Source organism: Chanos chanos, chromosome 2, assembly GCF_902362185.1.
Source record: "Chanos chanos chromosome 2, fChaCha1.1, whole genome shotgun sequence".
Taxonomy (NCBI): Eukaryota; Metazoa; Chordata; class Actinopteri; order Gonorynchiformes; family Chanidae; genus Chanos; species Chanos chanos.
The window spans coordinates 8,075,635-8,094,571 of record NC_044496.1 but is presented as its reverse complement, the minus strand read 5'-3'; the positions used below and the strand labels follow the sequence as shown (position 1 = coordinate 8,094,571).

Here is an 18,937-nt window from a genome sequence, read left to right as displayed (position 1 = left end):
ATTTACAGACTCACACATTTTTCAGACAGCCTGTTTTCTTTCATTACTGCAGATGTTCGTTTGTTTTCAAATAATGAAAAAGTGCAAGGTCAGGAGTCTCAAGAGCGTCTCCCTGAGCTCTGCAAATACTTTTTTTTGATAGCAACGCCTGTCAGATCTTTCCACATGTCTCCCCCTACTCACTCTCCTTCACCACCCCCCACCACCCCCCCGGCTCTCCCTCGCCCCCACCTCCACCCGCTCCCAGCACAACCCACTTCTCCCTTGGCTTCCGTTCTTGTTTTGTTTTTTCAGAGGGTGCGTCTCTGGAGAGCTTAGGTCATACATCATGAGCTATGAGTCAATGTCATTTGGCTACTGTGAAAAGGGGTACAAAGGAGAACAAGTTCCAGCTTCTTTCTTCTGGACAGAGGTCCTATCACAGCACCAGATTAGTAATCAGTATGACTCAGATGACTATGACCATGAGGGAATATGTAGACAGCTATTTCTATGTATAGAAAGCCTGTGATGGCAAATGTCTTTTGTACTTATCTTCAGTCATATGAGGAACTCTTTCTGTTACATTGTTCCTCCTTCGGACAGAATGGCTAACAGCTTGTTCAGTTAGGTTTGTTCTGTTTTTTGACCTCAGGGCTGTGGAATATGAATCAGAACAGACAGAATTTCCAGAGTACGGCGTTCTAAATTCTACAGACTTATATAACTCAATGGGGAAGAATAACTTCTGATGTAGCAACACACCAAGTGAGGAAGAGTTGTCACCAAAGCCACATGAACTAACCAGCGCAAAGAAACAAGATGAGCAAGACTGGTAAATGATAGGAAAGATAAATCACACAATAAATAAAGCACACCAGTGACAACAAGGATGTGTTTCAGTGGTGCACAATTAGCAAGGGAGATTACACAAACGAACTCTTAACGTTTACAGGGGTGGCTACATTTTCCGGCATGAACAGAACAAATGACTCTCTCTCTTTACAGACTCCATATTTGCATGGAGCACACTAAGGAATGTTAATGGCCTTCAAACGTTTTTTTTTTTCCTTCCACGGTAAGTATGTTGTAAATTACTAGTCAATTAATTTTCCAGACGGTAGCCATTATCATGTTTTACAAAGTGGTTTTTTTTTTTTTTTAAGGCGAAATAACCAAACTCTCTGTTCTTCTCTCCTTCCCTCCTTAAGCTGTATTTTTGAGTGCTGTCATACCACAAGATCCTCATAAACACCTTCATGACAATGAGCTATATATGAAAAAAAAAGATATTCAAAGAAACTAGGGAAAAAGAGAGGCAAATAATATTTGTGCTCTACACTTCTACATTGTCATAAGTTTTTCACCCTACGGGAACATCAAAGGGGCGAGTGAGTTTAACTTTCTCCTCAAAACTGTCTGGAATTCTGATGCACTAGGTAACAGTTCCCACTGCATGTCCTTTATAAAAAGCCGAGCCAAACTGGTGGTTTTCAGGGAACGCAGCAGCGCAACGGTGGGTTGTGAGTCAGGCAAATACTACCAAAAAAAAAACCTCTCATAGACACTCATCTCCAGTGAATTCTATGGCTGTCCAATTTCTGTTCATGCAAATGAAATGAATGCCTTACCTCTCCTCTTAACCATGTTTTTCGAGTCATTCAATTCTCAGATTTCAGTCAATGAACATCCCTACAGAACATAACCCGTCAAACACGATATCTAAAAGAATCAGTCATACAATTCCATACCATAATAGTTCACTGCTCTCTATTCAGGGTTTGAATATACACTCACAAAAATCACAAAATTCACATACTTGAACTAACCCTCAGTCCAAGAATGAACATTAAGCTCCACACTGGGTCAACCACTAAGCAGAGCTTAACAAAGTTGCCCATTTTAAAGCCCTATATTCGTCTCTCAATTGCTTAGTTTGGAATGATAATATTCTGCTTCCAGAGGGAGAGGTTGAACTTCAAAAACATGGGTGGCACCTAGCATACTCTGTGGTTCTTGGAGGAACACCCTGGGCGTTGACCGTCACATTAGGTCTGTTCTAACGCTCTAACAAACACGAGCTGCTAATAGTTCAGGAGAAGATGACCCATCGAGAGGACTGCCCTCAACACCTCTGATACGCCACACTTGAAATAAGACTCAGAGGATTGAGAACCTGTGGATTTACCTACGGATTAGCCCAAACCATACTGAACCAACTGGGTTAAGGCAAGTCAGGCTGAAGGTAGAGCTGAAGTGTGCTGGTGTGTCCTGTAGGAGATGTTAAAAAAGCCAAACTCTGTTGAAGAACTGCAAAGCAAACCTTAAATAATACATATGTCCGTGAAAGAAGCACAGACAGACTTTACTAAAAGCACAGTCCTACAACATAAACACTCTCACAGACATCTGGGTTTCAGTTTTTACACAACTGATGGCATTCTTCATGTCTGTAGAGTGTCTTTCCTTTACCTGCACAATCAGTGCCAACAAATGTCAGAGCTAACATGGGTGACACAATACACTTCCAAAAGACTGAAACGACTGAAACCAACTTCTTCAATGCAGAGAAGGGGGTGTCGGGGAGAGGTGAGGAATTCTTTGCCAAATTTTCATCCCCTTAACGTTTGAAACAGACTGTTTCCCCAAATTTAATTCTACAGCATTTGAGGAATTTCAGAAAGAGTTCCAGATCCATACAGTCAGGCTTCTCCTTCATGCAAATACCATTGCCTTATATGGAGAGTTCAGAGCTGAGCCCAGCACAGGGCACAGGAAATGGCTGGGTTTGATTCAGGATCATAGCCTCTACTCCCCCCCCCCCCCCTTCTTTCTATTCTTCCACTCCCCCTCCCCCTTTTTCCTCTCTTTCTCTCTCTTGCTCCCCTCTCCTTCATGCTCCAACATCTGGATTTGACACTAGTTCTATGACTAAGGTATGTTAGAAGTTGCTCTCTCTTTCCTGAGGTTTGTTATTAGTGAATGAAGTGTGTATGAGCCTCTCTGTGCTTTGTTTGTCATGCATACGCTCCGATACACATTCCCACAACAGTCTCTTTGTATGGGATAAACACAAGTTAAGTGTTGCAGTAAAATATCAAGAACACAGAGCACTGGATTCGTAGCCCTTTCCCTGTTTTCCTTAGTCCTGGAGAAACTCTGCAGAAAGCCAGTCCAGCACACTGTGGTTTGGCTGGAGATCCTGCTCAGACCCCGAAGAGTTATTAACACATTAAAGGAAGAACCGTTAACGAAACGGTCATTTTTCTCTGATAGAGGAATGAGAGGTAACAAGAAATATGGAGACTTTTCACTCAAAACAGTACGCTTTTCAGTCATGTGGTTCTTTTTCTTTACAACTTTACGGCTAACAATCACAAATTAAATTAGCGACAGACAACCTAGACCAAAAAGTTTGGATTGAGATTAAAAAAAAAAATACAGCAATATTTGGTTTTTTTTGTTTGTTTGTTTTTTTGGGGGGGGGGGTCTATTCTTCTCTCCTCGGTTCCCTTTAGAAGAGTAGACCACATGATTCCTACAACAACATAGGTCACCAATGGCCACAAGTTTTGACTGACATTTCCAGCCTCACCCCCACAAAAACCAGGAGAAATTCCACTATGGATTTCATCCACCTGGGCTCCATTACTGTTAGCGAGAAACTGCTGATCCAGCAGTCCATGAGAGCACTCAGCTAGAGAAAGAGAGATCATCGTAAAGGTATAACTCCACAGCAAGGAACAAAAAGAGGCACTTCAAACATTTCAAATGGAAACAAACATCGCCATTCTTCTGAAGTACTGTGAAACGCGGAAAGGGAGCGGTGAGATCGTGTGGAAGCTTATGAGTATTCAAGGAAACGGGATACTCATCAGACTCAAACCCCTACACCAGCGACACAACACTTTCAGGCTTAAGTGGTCCTGGAAAATGTCTGACAGAAATAGCCCCAGAAACTGCCCCATCGTCCCGATGGTGAAGACAGTCTCGATGGCTGAATGGTAGTGGTGCCTGCCCTGGCTCAGATACAGCAGGCTAAGTCTCGTCCATGCCAGTAAAGAAGGTACCAAGCGATGCCAGCGCTGGCAAACAATCCAGACTGGGACCAACCATTGTCTCGCCACAGTAAGTTAAAAAACAGAAGATTGGTCTGAGACCAGTGACATTCATGAAATAAATTAACAGCTCCAGCAGACTCCTATGAGGCAGACTGGTTAGAGATTGCAAAAGTTACAGTATACACACTCACACATATACACACACGCACACACATTCACACGCACACACACACATTTTTACAAAAAATGCAATACAATAGATCACGTTTTTGTGAATGTGTTTGTGCACCCCCTGCACCTGCAGTACAGGACACCGTTTCCTTCTGCAGCACAGGTTACAAGGAAACTGTCGGACTAAAACAGAAGAACTGACATTAATTATGTAAGAACCTGAACAAGTGACATAAAGATCCACATGACTAGTCACTTGTGCTAGTCCATAACATAACTGAACAGATGCACCTATAAACAACATTTATATATACGGAGCTGCAGTTCTAGATCATTCTACTGATCTCTTTTTACATCAGCATCTCCGCTCTCCGGCTGTGTCAATAATGAAGGCGAAGAATCAATCTTTAACACTATAGGCCCACTGAATTTCAGCATCGCATCTACACGTTGGCACCTACTGAACTTTCTGAAGGCTTGTGAGGAACATGAGAAACTGAGGAGCTGAAGGCTAAAGAGCTAGGGTGTGGTGCCTGAGGTGCTCCTGCAGTCTCTAGAGACAATACAAACAGGGAGCAAAAACGTAAGCTGAGATAGGAGGGGCTCTGAAACGTCTGGCTACTGCTTGGAAAATCTGGCATCAAAGTTCTAAACTCAGCCCTTCCCTATTATTTCAGTTCACTTTTTAAGCAGTGGAAAAATATGTATCATATCACATCTAATGAGGAACTTCGTTTTTAGCCCCGAAGGGGTGTGAAGTCATGTTTTAGATTACATTTCGAAAAAAAGCATTACAAGCTATTATCATAGACTGTGAGGTAACAGCACATGGAGAATACAGAGTGCCATTTTAGAGTCAAGGATCGCAATTTTTCTTGCCGCCAGAATGGGCTCATTTTATCCGTATTCGTGATTTCTTGGGGCCAAATAACAGTCCTTGTTTATACAGGCTTCATTTCAGACACAGAGTCTTCTCTCTCTGGCCGTACATAAGGAAGGTCCTGTACGTACATTCATCAATTACGGCGATTCAGGGGGTCCTTTTTTTTCCTCCTCAAAGGACTCAATCCAAACCCCCCGAAACCAGCATATTCTTCATGAACTACCACACTATGAAAGACGCGTTTCTAAATGCCGTCAGTGTTCGTGCGGTAATTGCGTACGACGGCTGGTTTCTGATTGACAAACGTGAATTTAAAAGAGGATACTGTTGCATTGTAATACACCCCCACAGCAACTTGCCACAGTAGGGAAACTGGTCACCACAGGTTTCGTATTACTGCCGCACGCTGGCCCATTAATGCTTTTTAACATTTCATTTAGATTCTGGTTTGCTCTTTGGACTTGAATGAGCACATGTCTGGGTGGTCCTGGACTCGTGTCCATTGCTGGAAAAAGGTAGAACACATCTGTGACTTAGCAGGGTTTGTTTTTCCAGAATAAATTACCACACTCGATCATGTTTTCTTAGAGAAAACTCTGTAATTGAAAGATAAAACCAACATTTAAAACTAGTCACCTGTCATGCCATAGAAGAACAACACCAGTGATCAAGATTGCTTCAGAAATACACCAGCAGTCATAGAGTGACAGTCATAGAGCAGAATAATCAAGACAAAACCATACTGCTGTTATGAATGAGCAGTAAAAGAGATCCACTTGTGTGTAATAGTGCAATCAGCATTGGCAGCCTAGTATTTTTAATAGGATGTTGCTTGCAGGTGGAAAGTCAATTGGCAAATTGCTTTGAAGATTACCCCATTCTGCCTGTGGTGAGAGCCATGCCCTAAGGCAGCCATGGTTTGTGGTCCATGCATTTTAATAGACTTTTACAGATACACATGAAAAGGAGGCCGCCTCTGCCAAAAGCAACCAGGACCTGATTGAGAGCAAGGAGGCTGAAAAACACATTGGGGTGCCCAGAATAGGGTCTTTTTTCACAACACACACACACACACACACACACACACACACCAAAAGTCTGCCTGTGTCTCCAAAATAGAAAGGTACTTGACAGGAGCAGGGAGAGCCTGAAGTTATTGTGGGACTGGTCATGAAAGGGCAGATTAACTGCTAATAGTGTGCTTGAAAGCGAGCAATGAATGTGATTTTTCCAGAACACTCTAGGTACTTTCAGCACCAACACTTTTATAGGCACAGTGGATGGTGTGAGAGATATCTTAGACAGACACAGACAGAGAAAGGAGGGCGCTATGAAGGGAGGGAGACTGACAGAGAAAAGAGAAAGAGAAGTCGGTCATCAAAGGCAGCATAAACAGCATAAACAAGAGGATGTTCGGGTAAATGTCCTTTCGTGTCATAAATTTGAAATAAGAGGAAATCGCTTGTTTGAAATAAAATGTTATGTGCTTATATGTTATGTGTTTGCACTTTGTGTTCCTCTACAAGCTCTGGTTTGCTCATTACTACCAATTATGGACAAAACCAAGAGTTTGAAGAATAGAATATAAAGGTGCAGAAAGGTCACTCCTTATTTAACGCAAACGAGGAGAGGAGTCTGATCTGAGAAGGCCCTTAACAAAGAAGAACAAACAAAAGAGATACAGAATTAGTGGTATCCTTTGCTTATGTACTCAAACAACAGAAACGTATAAACAAATCAATATTTGCTTTGGTGTTATAACTGCTGGCAGGGAAACACAAATCTAGGTGCCTACTTTAGCTCACTGCAAGTCAACTTAAGAGCATAAATTACCACGGTCCATAAAAAGGCTCTGTCTAAACAAATTTCCATGGATTAATAGACATATACAACAACGTTAAAGAGATATTTGCAACCCACATTAGAGGGGCATTACAGAGCGGTTAATCAAAGACAGACGTATGTGTGGAAACTTGATTAAACACAACACAGACCTAGGCCTTGCCGTCGAGCTTGTTTATTTTCGGCCTGATTTTTAAAAGGATGCAGCGCGCACCACATCAACGTGCAACGGGAGCGGAGCGGAGCGGAGACGCCCATGATTCAGACGACTCGGGATGGAAGTGCCAGTCTGACAGGTCGGCCGACTGCAGCGACGGGCTGGAATGTGTTAGGAGGAGGATTGCGCTGAGGTGGGAGATCCTGGCAATGACACGAGCCAAGGAAAAACAAACAAGGCCGGCGCAGGAATGCTGCCGGGCAGTCTTCTTACTCACAGTCGATGGGAACGGAGTGTGTGTGTGTGTGTGTGTGTGTGTGTGTGTGTGTGTGTGTGTGTGTGTGGGGGGGGGGGGGGCGGGGGGGGGTCCTTGAGGATGACTAAGAAGCTCATCTCTCGGTTTTGGTGGCGAGAGTAGCAATCAGGAGACTGCAAGTAGCACCTACTACCTACTATGTCCAAATGCCACTACAGGTCTGAAAACATCTACTTAGCTGGGCCCTGAGGATATTTTTTTTTTCCTTAAGTAAACAATCCTTAAGAACATATTGCTACTTATTAGTATACATCACCATTTTAAAACTATGTTAAACGAATCAGTGAGCAGTAGGTTCCATGTGGACTGAAATGTTGGTGACTAACAGAATGTGTTAATACATCTGTTTTGTCAGCCTGTAAATGATTAAATGTTTGTTGAACTGAACAGCAGCTTACAACAGAGCGCTCCCAAAATGCCATCTAGGATACAACCTGCAGTTAAACGTTGTGTATCTAAGCAAAGAAAGCGGAAAAATTATAGCGTGTCTATATCACCGTTTACAAACTGAGAGCTATTTGGCTGAGCAGAAAGTCTACATGGGGCCAAACTGTAGCCCGACTGCAGAGAACGCACCTTGGTCAGCGTCTGGGATTTTCTGACTCAGTCGGAAGGTTAAAGGTCTTTTTGCAGACTGGACTGTGGCTGACAACTTTTGGGTGTTGTATTTTTGAGAGCTGCAGATGGAAAACCTGCAGGTCAAACATTCACCCCGTACACCAACTGCCCAGCTGTATGGCCCATTTACTCAATTCAAATATAAACATTTACATTCTTCTCTGAGACAGCCAGACAGCGTTATTGCATCTTCTACGTGTCCAGCTGTCAAATCACCATGAGCCACGTACCAGACTTCACTGACGTCACTTCTCGAATAAACCTTTCCATCTCACAGACTTTGCCAGCCACTACAAAATGGGAGACATAATCAAATGAAGACACAGGCAGCTGTCAGAGCATATGTTTTTTGTTTTTGTTTTGTTTTGGGTTTTTTACCCCCCCTGGGCCTTCAAAGTATGAGTGATTTCCGAGTGTCTTGATCTCTTCATTTTCTGCCACCAGTGAAATAATGTTTGAAAACAATCCATGATACCGTTCTCTACTGCAAGGTCCCCTTTTAAAGTGATGCAGTATACAGGCTGGTGGAGAAAGCAATGCTTAAGGTAATTTACACGCATCCTTTTCTGTACGCTTTACCTGGAACATTTAGCCACCAATGGCTGCTCAGGTAGAGTTTCAAGATGCCATTTCATGAACTTTTCTTTGGGGAACAATTGAATGACTAGACGTCCTCCGAGAAGCGATGAAAAATGAAAACTTTGTGACTTACCGCACTATGAGGTAAACCGAGATTGATAAAGTTTCTCTATAGCTGTTATAGAACTCGATCTGACCACGAAAGCCCATGCATCTTCAATAAAATTTTACGCTAGAATAATCCACTTTGAGAGTACAGATTATCTCAGTATAAAAAATTAAGGCATTTCTGGGTCATTAGCTAATTTTGACATATGCTTCGGCAAACAGTTTTCTTTTTTAAACTGCAGGCATGTGGTAAAGCAGTACTAACATTAAGAAAGTTGGCTGACATGTAAATGTGTTATCAGAAATCTAATTTTATGGGGAGGAAGTACGACACATTTCACAGTAAGTGATGAGTGATTTTTGATAGCACTAATTATTGTGGTCAAAAACCTTTTTTAACGCATACTGTCTGTTTAAAAGTGGAATGAACGTTGCCCGGGGATAAGAAACTCAAATGAACAGGTAGCCATATCTCTTTTTCAGTTGTCAATAAAACAGATAAAACAGTGACAGTCAGACCTTAATCATATACTGAGCAGATATTGGCTCGGACTGCAGGGTGCCTGTCCTGATTGACAAGACAGGCCTGTAGACTTAAAACAGTTCATCATCAGAAACAGACAAGATATTTATCAACATGAAATCTGAAAACTTAGAAAAGCATAGAAAAGTCATAAAAAGGAGACAGTGAGTTTGCCTCCCGTGGAACATACTCACAGCACATTCAGTAAACACAAACCTCTTAGCCCTATTCTACATCACAGACAATACAAAACACGAACACAGACAGCCAGCTTTATTCACCTTCAAAACTGATGTCTTTGTCCGCTATACTACAAAGATACAATGAACCTTGACCATATTTGCATGAACACTCCTAAAGTATTATAAAAGCTCTCTTTAATGCAATTAAAAGTCAATATTTGCTTGCATGCAAAGTCACGCTTCGTGCAAAGTGGCCTAAACAATACTTGGGATTGAAGAGCATAAGCCATTCTTTGCTTAGAGAACCATCTCTGCTCCCTCTCCATTTGTCTGAGCGGAGCCCAAAGTCTTTCAGCTCCTCTGTGCACAGCGTGCTATCAGAATCCACGGGTAAAGGAAACGCACTGGTCACCATGGGAACACTCCATCTTAGGCTAATGTATGGGTAAGAAACAGGAGAAGAGACTTGAGAAGAAGTGACCGCAAGCTGACAGGGACACAGACAATGATCCTGCTTCCCATCTGAAAACCCATCTCCATTCTCTCCAAAGCCACTATTCCCCAATGAGACTGAATTAGTTACACTGTTCTGTGTTAAGACAAAACCAAAATCAGCTATGCTTTGAAGCCCTCTTAAAAAATATGGGTGAAAAGTTTAGAGGACGCAAGCACTAGAAGGACCGGAATAAAGCCCATAATATGCAGCACACACTTTCTCTGACGAGAAATACAAAAGCTTGTGGGTGACAGAAGGGAGTGAAGAAACACGTGTTAGCCAGCAAAGAACAGTAGAGTTTTCAGTTTGGCCAAAAAAACAAAACAAAAAAAAAACCCCTCCAACCATGATCAAATCCAGAAAATGGTTAGATTTTCAGAAAACAGGGCCAGGGCCAAGAGTAACAGTCTGAATGCTATGAATGCGCCTGAATGCCATGAACCAGGATTCTGAGGGGATGTAGCAAGCAAACACCTCTAAACTTATCTTGGCAGGAGGCAGAATCATACGGTGCACGTCACCACAGAGAAAGGTCAACGGCTGCTGTTCCTTTAAGCAGTGAACACGTTCAGATGGTCAGTAAAATGAACTACATGATTAAAATGCTTCAATTAGACAGTTAGACTGTTCCGCGGGTCCTTTTATACATCTAATTTACGTAAACAAACCACGAAGACATGAAAGAAATCTGTAAAAAGCATCATCCACAATAGCAGCTGTGAGAACTCCATTACCTCTCCTATCAGACGGGGCTAAATTCAGCTCAGCACGGTCAGCAACACTTTCTCACATCTTGCTCCAGCTTTGATGTACCGTATCCATGGGCTAAACTACCGTAAATCTTATTTAAAAAAAAAAAAAAAAAAAAAAAAGGTTACTTGTATCTATTATGAGGGACTTCCAATGCTTTTCAAACATGCAGATACAATCCGAAGTCAAAAACAGTGGTCAGTACAAGGAAAGATAGAACAGGGTGTCTGAGTTTCTTAGACTTTGGCACCCGTCCCATGGTTTATTGGTTCTCTGTCTCTGTATTTGCCAAACCATTTTAAAAAATGACATTCTGAATTCCTCTGCAGTCTCCCAGTAGTACAGGACAGAAAGAGGGAAGAAGATTTAAAAAAAAAAAAAAGAGAGAGCGAAGATCATGCATTGAATTGGAAGGATGTCAATGAGCATGCACCTCCCTGTAGGAGCTGTTAATGTAAACCATATGCTGTCATACTGACCTACTATTGAGAATCTGGCAGAGAGAGCCAATGAGCAAAGCTACTGTCTGAGAGAGTCCAGACAGATGATCAGAGAGACAGACAGGGGGAATTATTGTCTTCATCTGAGATAACTCTGTGTATATAGTGGAGAAGCGAAGAGAGCTTTCTCTCTCAGCATTCTCAACGCTTAGAGAGGAACTCTCAGTCTGTACATAGTTTTAAAACCCAAGGATTAGAAACTGAAATATGTTGAGGATGGTAAATTTTTGGTACCCTGGGACGATGCATTTGTGGTAATGCAAGACTAAAGGAACCATGAAAAACATACAGACAATACCAACGACAAGTCCACCCACTGTATATGACTGATGCCCTTTGCATGTTTTCTATAAGAGGCTTGTTCCCTTGAGGGGAAAAAAAAAACTTGTTTTACAGGTGACATTTTTTCGCTCATCTCTTTCACTGCAGTGATGAGACTGTGGAACCAGCCTGACCTGTCTCTTTACATTGTGGAAAGTGACAATGAGTGAAATTCTGAATTAGGGATGGTTTGCATCGACCAAACCCACCCAGAAAGACAGGAACGGGTAAAATGATTAAAGAAAGAGCAATGACGTGGGGCATGCAAGTTGACATGCCCAAATATAACCAAAATTATATAATGTCTAACTATATAAACTGACATTTTGATCAAATTCTAGTCATATTAAAACGCGTAACACACTTGCCACGAAACTCAAGGAGTAATCAAAAGAACACTGTCTTTATTACCAATGTGTCAACAAATCAGTATTAAGATTTTTACAGATTTAAGCCAAAAGAAGAACATGCATTTAATGCATTTGGTTGAGATTTGAGTTTGTAAACTGCTTGGAAGAGTAATAGGCTGCCAGACACGCAAGCAAACACACAACATGTTTTATTCAAAACAGGGCTGTGCCTGTTTCACACATCAAGGTGAGACAGATCACGTGTGACTACCTGCGTGCGCCGCCTTGTTTGGTAGCCATAGGTACGAGTGCCATCACCAATAGAATACTGCTCACGTGTTATTGTGGCCTGTGAACCTTCCCAGCAAGCAGCTAGAGGAAATTTTATAAATAAATCAGTCTAAGCACCGTCACTTAATTTGTAAGACTGAGACTCGGAACACTAAGCGTACAATCAAATGAGTTACTTACCTCCCTAAACTCAGTAACATCGCCTTTTACACCTCTGATATCTCTAACTGGCGTTGATTTTGGCAGAAAACAAAAGTACGCTTTGCTAAGGCATTCCAGCTATGTGTTCTGATAGCTGTGTGTCTAACCAAGAATAATTCGATGTAAGCGTTACAGTGTAAACTAAAGTGAAGCCAAGTTTTCAGCAAAAGCCAAGTACCAACAACAGACAACTTTGACAAATGCAAATGGAACACTAATAGCAGAAACTTTTTTATTGTGGACTATCCTCTACAGGACGATATCCAATTAACTGGCGACAGACAGACAAATATTATACGTTAATGGTCGAGGTTCACTTCAAATGCGAGTTCGTGCATAACCTGTTGGTTGAGAAGAAGAAAGCGACTGACTGGAACAGTGCCTACTATACAAAGCATAGGATAGGCAAATCAATAAGTAACCTGACTCTGCCCCTGATACAGTCTGAATTTTAGTATTTAAAAATGTGAGTTCAATCAAAGCGCATCTTGGAGAAAAGCCACTGCATTCCCTTGAGCCTTAAATCATATTATTGATAAGTGAGAGAAGGAGCAGTATCTGTCAGCAGTCAAAATTGATCCTAAAAACTTCAATGAGCTAGATTTGAAAGTGACTGTAGAAAGCTCATCAAAAGGAAAAAGCGCGTCTTAATATCACTCTTTGAATAAGTCTACACAACATCAAACGCAATTTATTAAATATTTCGGAACAAATTAGTTTATTCATGCATAGGTCTGCGTCAGATACGATAAAGGAGAGCCAACTGCCACTCTCTATCCTTTGATATACCCTACATAACTTTTGATCATCTTAGAGTTTTATTAAGTGCTCTTGTTCTGTTGGATATATTTTGGTTGTAATACATATTCTAAAATGTCGAAGAAAAGCCAGTGTTTATAACGTAAAATATGAGATTGTTACAGTTTACCATTTACTGAGAACTTTTCACTCACCATTCTGTTTAGTATCACACTGCAATAACTCGTCTGATGTATTCCGTTTTGAGAGAGTGGTTGAGTATCAACCGCAAAAAAAGCTTTTCCTAAATTTAACAGAGGAACCGATGTTAAGGTTAAATAACACAGACTCCTGTAGACGATAAGCAGCCAACTGTCTACTTGTAAGACTCTCAGATCCTCCGCAGGGCTGATTCCCTCACTCCATAATGAGGCGCGATGTACCGTGATATACGCGAAGCGGCGGCATATGCTACACTGACTGTAGTCAACTGTTTGTCTGCATTGTAAAATTGAACTTCGAGGCTGGTGGTTGACGGAACAGACCAGGAAAACAATCCATAAATGGTGAAATCGTGTTTTCCCTCTAGCCAATAGGAGCGGCCTTCCATCGCGTCATTCCGAAGGGAATCCCACCAGATTATTTTGGTCGTGTTAGTTAGCGTCAAACACCCGCAGTCTGTGCTGCGTAACGCAATAGTAGAAGTAGCCCGTTCTTTTGCAAAAGAAAACAAGTCTGCGTAAGAAACAACCAACCACAATAGATCTATTTCGTAAACGATTTTTCGATCTGAATTTATCGTATCCCTAAAGCAGTCTGGACCAGTTTGTTTTCTTATTAAAATTATTTAATAGTAATTTCTTATTGGTTATGAAAAGGAGTTTGTTTTGTCATTTCCAAAAAAGGGGATACAATTTTCCTCTGCGTTATTCTCATGAAATAAATAAGTTGTTGAAAATGATACCTTGCTTTGTACTGAATGGGGTCACTGATCTTGACACTGTTGTTTCATATTCATATCTTTGTGACACATGCAAATGTTAACGACAAACCTCATCAACCCCCTGTACATGCCAAGAGGACATAGTACCCTTGGCATTTTTAGAGGAATTAATGCCCACCAGTAGTTGACAACACACGTAATACGTGGTGTATTCATGTAGGTTTCATGTCAACATCTGTAGTGTAACTGCACATAATAATTGTTAATTTCACGGTCATGTAAACTGTGGTGAAAAACTCTAATTACAAGTATGCACAGCCCTCACAGGGTATGCTATCATGTCGAGATTAACTGTCGTTAGAGATCCACTTGTATTCTGGAAGAGTTGTGTTGGGGAAGAAAAACAGCCAAGTGAAAAAGAAGAGAAAAGAAAAGAGAAGAGAAGAAATGAAAAGAATATGGTGCTGCTCTCAGGTTCCCTACTCTGTGTGCACAAAGGTCAATTTGTGAGAGGCTTCTGTCTGACTCAGAACATCATTTTATTTGTTTCTTTGTTTCTTTGTTTTGTTTTGTTTTTCTCTAACCATCCGTGAATGGCTTTGTTCCTTTTCTAAAATGAACAGTTATCACAGGTGAAATTTTCAAAGATAAAATGCGTTACATTGAAAAGTTGTTGCAGTACATAATACCAAAATAAATAATCGTGTTAACAGGAAGGTAAAACAAAAATAAATGTATTAGCACTCCACATAAACACGAAGTGACCAGTCACGCAATATGTGTTGGTTTTTAGTAGTGTGATAAAAAGCATCTGTCACGTTCACTTTAACAGGGGCCTTAAAACAGGAAGAACGTATGCGATGCTATGTTGCCATCTGCAGGTTCTATTCGGTACTACACTGAGGATAAGTGACGGTTTCCAAGTGGAGAATAAAAGTCGCTTCAGTTACAGATCTGTTTTTTTCCAGATATATGCAGAAACATGGAAAGACTGCATAAGTTCTTTGCCAGTCTCATTCTCTTTCAAACAATATACTTTAATCCAAAGGTAAGAATACTGTATTTTAAAATGGAGAAAACAAGTAATTTTAAGTAAAAAAGTAAAACTTAAATAAATAAATAACAGTCCAAGAGATGTTCTGTAACTATCAAACAACTTGAAAGAGTAGGTATTGTACCACATTTTCAGCAAAGATTATGAATGTTGTCACATGACCAGCTGTGGCTCAACTCCACCTTATAAAAGCCTTTCACTTTCTGAACCGCGGAGTTCCTCTCGTCCATCGCAGAGCTACGCTTAGTGATGGATGTACAGGGTCTTGTTTTTCTGTTCATTTTCCTGCAAAAATGTCATGGTAAGTTTTGTCATTGCTGTTGTTGTTGTTGTTACAAATGAACACTATCTTATTAAATATGTTCAAATGATGATTATTTCTTGTTTTAATAGTGGGTATATTTTGCGTTACTAAAACAGCCGTCATAAATTTAAGACATTCTTGTCTTTAGGGCTCACTGAATTCATCTATAAAAGAGATGATGAGGAAACAACATTGCCCTGTTGTGAGAGTTATGAATGGCAAATTGACTGTGATTATGACAACATAATTGACATCCGCTGTTCATGTAGCAGTCTTAAGTGTGAGTATGTTAAGCATGAGCACATGGGGTCTAAGGATGAAAGGGATCTTGATGACCTCTCAGACAGTTGCAACAGAAAGGAAAAGGATTTCACTGGTAAAGTCAAAGTGAAGAGTGGATTCTACGCATGTGTTCCAGATTTTGATTCAAAATTCATCTATCCATTTATACCAACTAAACCAGACCTGACGACCTCTTACATTGTTGTTCTTGAAAATCCAAAGAGTAAGTGTAGATTACAAATATCCATCAAGTACACATTGATAGCAATGACATTAGACAAGTGTAGCTTTTGAACAACAACTAATGAATTTCTCTTTTGTTCAGTTTTAACCAAACCTGGAATCAGTTCTTCAGTACATTCAGTTGAAGGAGAATCAGTGTCTCTCAGCTGTACTTTCAGGAAAAACAAAGATTATTCAGATTTCCCTTATGTGGTCTACTGGATTAAGACAACCAACAGTGGCAGCACATGTGTTTATTCTCATGATTGGGACTCCACTGGAATTAAATATGACCACCACTGTCCCACTGATGACCCTCTACATCAGAGACTTGCAAATATTACTATATCCAGCACCACAGAATCCAGTGTCCATAACCTTACAATCCATGATGCCATACCCTCAGATAGTGGACAATATCTGTGTGTTATACATGTGAAAAAGAGGAAAAACAAACACTGGGCAGTAATAAACAACATTACTCTCACTGTAGCTGAGGGCAAAACATCAACTACAGGCACACCTGGTAAGTTGCAGAAAACTGTTTCGAGCACATCATCCACATGAATGTGTAGTAAAGATGTATGATTAAGCTAGCTTCACTACTTTTTATTTTTGTTCTGTTGTTGTTGCTGTTGTTATTCTGTTTTTTTTAACTTGCTAATCCCCTCATAAACATCTGGAAAAGCAGTATATCAAACAGTGATGAGTGATAGCACTGTTATTGGTGTGACTGACAACAAAACACCAACCACAGGTGATAGTACTGTTACTGGTGTGACTAACGATACTGATATTGGTGTGACTGACAACAAAACATCTACATCTACAAAACACCTACAACACAAAACAACTACAGGTATATTAATGTTCAGAATATTATTGTGTAATGTCAGTACCAACTATATTATAATGGAGGTATGTATAAAAAAGCTGAGTGATGTTTTTTGATGTTTTGATATAGGTCCTTTCATAGCCTTGTATGTGGCACTGACCTTCTTGTCATTGTGCCTACTGGTCACTGTTTTCATCGTGTTCAAGAAGAGAAGAACCAAGATGACAGAGAGTAAAATCAACCATAATATATTTAGAAATTGTTTAAAGTATTGATCAAGTATCCTTCGTTTGTTTGCAAATTCAACCGTTAATAACTTTGAGTTGTGCTGGTGATGTGTTTCTGATGCTATTGTATTTGTTGTGGTTCTGATGCCGGAGTTTTTTTTTTTTTCATTTCATTACAGAATCAAAACACTTACAGATGCAAAGGTACTGACATAAACCTATCAACCCATTTTCTTCTTCATATTTATATCGAAATGTGCATATTTTAATCATTTCATGAATCATTCCCCAGCACTGATCAAAACAGACGCAAAAACGAAGAAGAAACTTCTGATCTGGACTGTGAGTCATTCTTCCCTTGTATGTCACACTAATTTCAAAGTGTTAATCATGCAGTTAAATGACGACCTCTCATCACATGTCCAGGTTCACCATACGCAGTGGGCAGAGGAGAACAGGATCCTTATTCTGTCGTTCAGAACCCCACGGTGGCCCAGAAGGACACTTCAGCCAAAGCTGAAACGGAGACTAAAGCATCTGCTGACTTCTACTCTGTCGTCAGGATCAACTCGCTTTATGATGCGTCATCTTCCACATAATTCTCTAACAGCTCTAGACCTCAACACAAACATAACACGTGTTTGCTCTGAACCAGTTTTAGCGTTTCCAAGAACAGGACAGAATAATTTGTTAAACGTGGTTGTGCTTCAAGCTGTCTCAGTGGTAAGCACTGTTGCCTCACAGCAAGAAGGCCCTGGGTTTGAATCTTGGCTGTCCGAGATGCTTTGCTGCGTGGAGTTTGCATGTTCTCTCCGTGTTTGCGTGTGTTTCCTCCGGGTGCTCTGGTTTCCTCCCACCACAAAGGCATGTATGCTAGGATTAGCACTCCTGTCTTGACCAAGGCGCTGTCAAAGGGACATGCAGCTGCCCACTGCTCCTAGCTCATAGTGTGTGTGCTCACTGTTCTAGTGTGTGTGTGATCACTGGTGGGGTTAAATGCGGAGGCATTTGATCGCAAAAAAGTACTTCTTCTTCTTTAATCCATCAGTGAGACCTGATCCAAAGACTGAGACTTGTATTTCGATTACTTTTCCCATTCCTGTGTTTTTTTAGTGACTGTTTTAGTGCTTTAAGTATTGGTTGTATCATGGTAATATTTGTAGCCGGAGCTATATTAAACATTGTGATTTGTGTTTATGAGTGTCTACATCAATTTGATAATATTTTTGGCAAGGCAAAGTGTTAATGTAAATTACCAATGTTAAATTCTCTTGTCATTAATACCCCAAGTTCCTCATTCTCTGTAAGAGAGGAAATGAAGAAACTGTTGTTGAGGAAGTTTCACTTCGTTTATTTGCTCAGTGGTGGGCTGATTTTTTCTTGCGTAAGATTCAGTGAACTTTGCATCAACGTTTTATTATTAGGATCAATATTTGGCCCATTACACAGCTGCATTTGCTGTTCACTGAATTTATTAAATGTGTTTGTGTGGCATCGTTTCAGCCTCAAAAACATTATGCGTCAGTGACAAATAGTTTGTACATAAGTGGTCAAACTGTTGCGGTGGTTCACAACTGTAGCATAATAACCACAAACGTCCTTATGACTATTTCAAAAGCATTTCAACACAGTGGCTGTGCAGGGTAGTTTTTTTTTTTTTTTTTTCCTGAGGCACAGTCTGTGAAAATACCATGATAAGTGATAAACCATACCGAGCTGGCATATAAGGATCATACTTTAATTATAAAACAAGCTTATATTGGTTTCAAGCTATTTACAGATTGTTCTAGAAGTTGCATTCTTTTTGCACATCACGTGATAAAGTATAGTCGACCCGTTAGAACAGTATAAAAGCAGTATCTTTATTACACTGTCGAACTATCAGTATTATGTATTTGCTTGTGATAATGATGAATTGTAAACAATTTAACCAAAAGACAGCACTCTCTTGCTTATACATAAAAAGACCACATATTTGTTGATAACTAATTAAGAAATTGCTGT

At 40.5% G+C, this 18,937-nt stretch overlaps 1 protein-coding gene across 2 annotated transcripts in view; it reads right to left on the bottom strand.

Annotated features, from left to right (window-relative positions):
* myo1ea (myosin IEa) overlaps positions 1–13,522 on the bottom strand; it is a 47,024-nt gene extending 33,502 nt beyond the window's left edge. For both annotated transcript variants that reach the window (XM_030766543.1, XM_030766544.1), the window contains exon 1: positions 13,282–13,522. In XM_030766543.1, coding sequence (XP_030622403.1) covers positions 13,282–13,284 — 3 coding nt within the window. In that variant the 5' untranslated portion in view covers positions 13,285–13,522. The remainder of the gene's footprint in view (positions 1–13,281) is intronic.
* Positions 13,523–18,937: the final 5,415 nt, after the last annotated feature.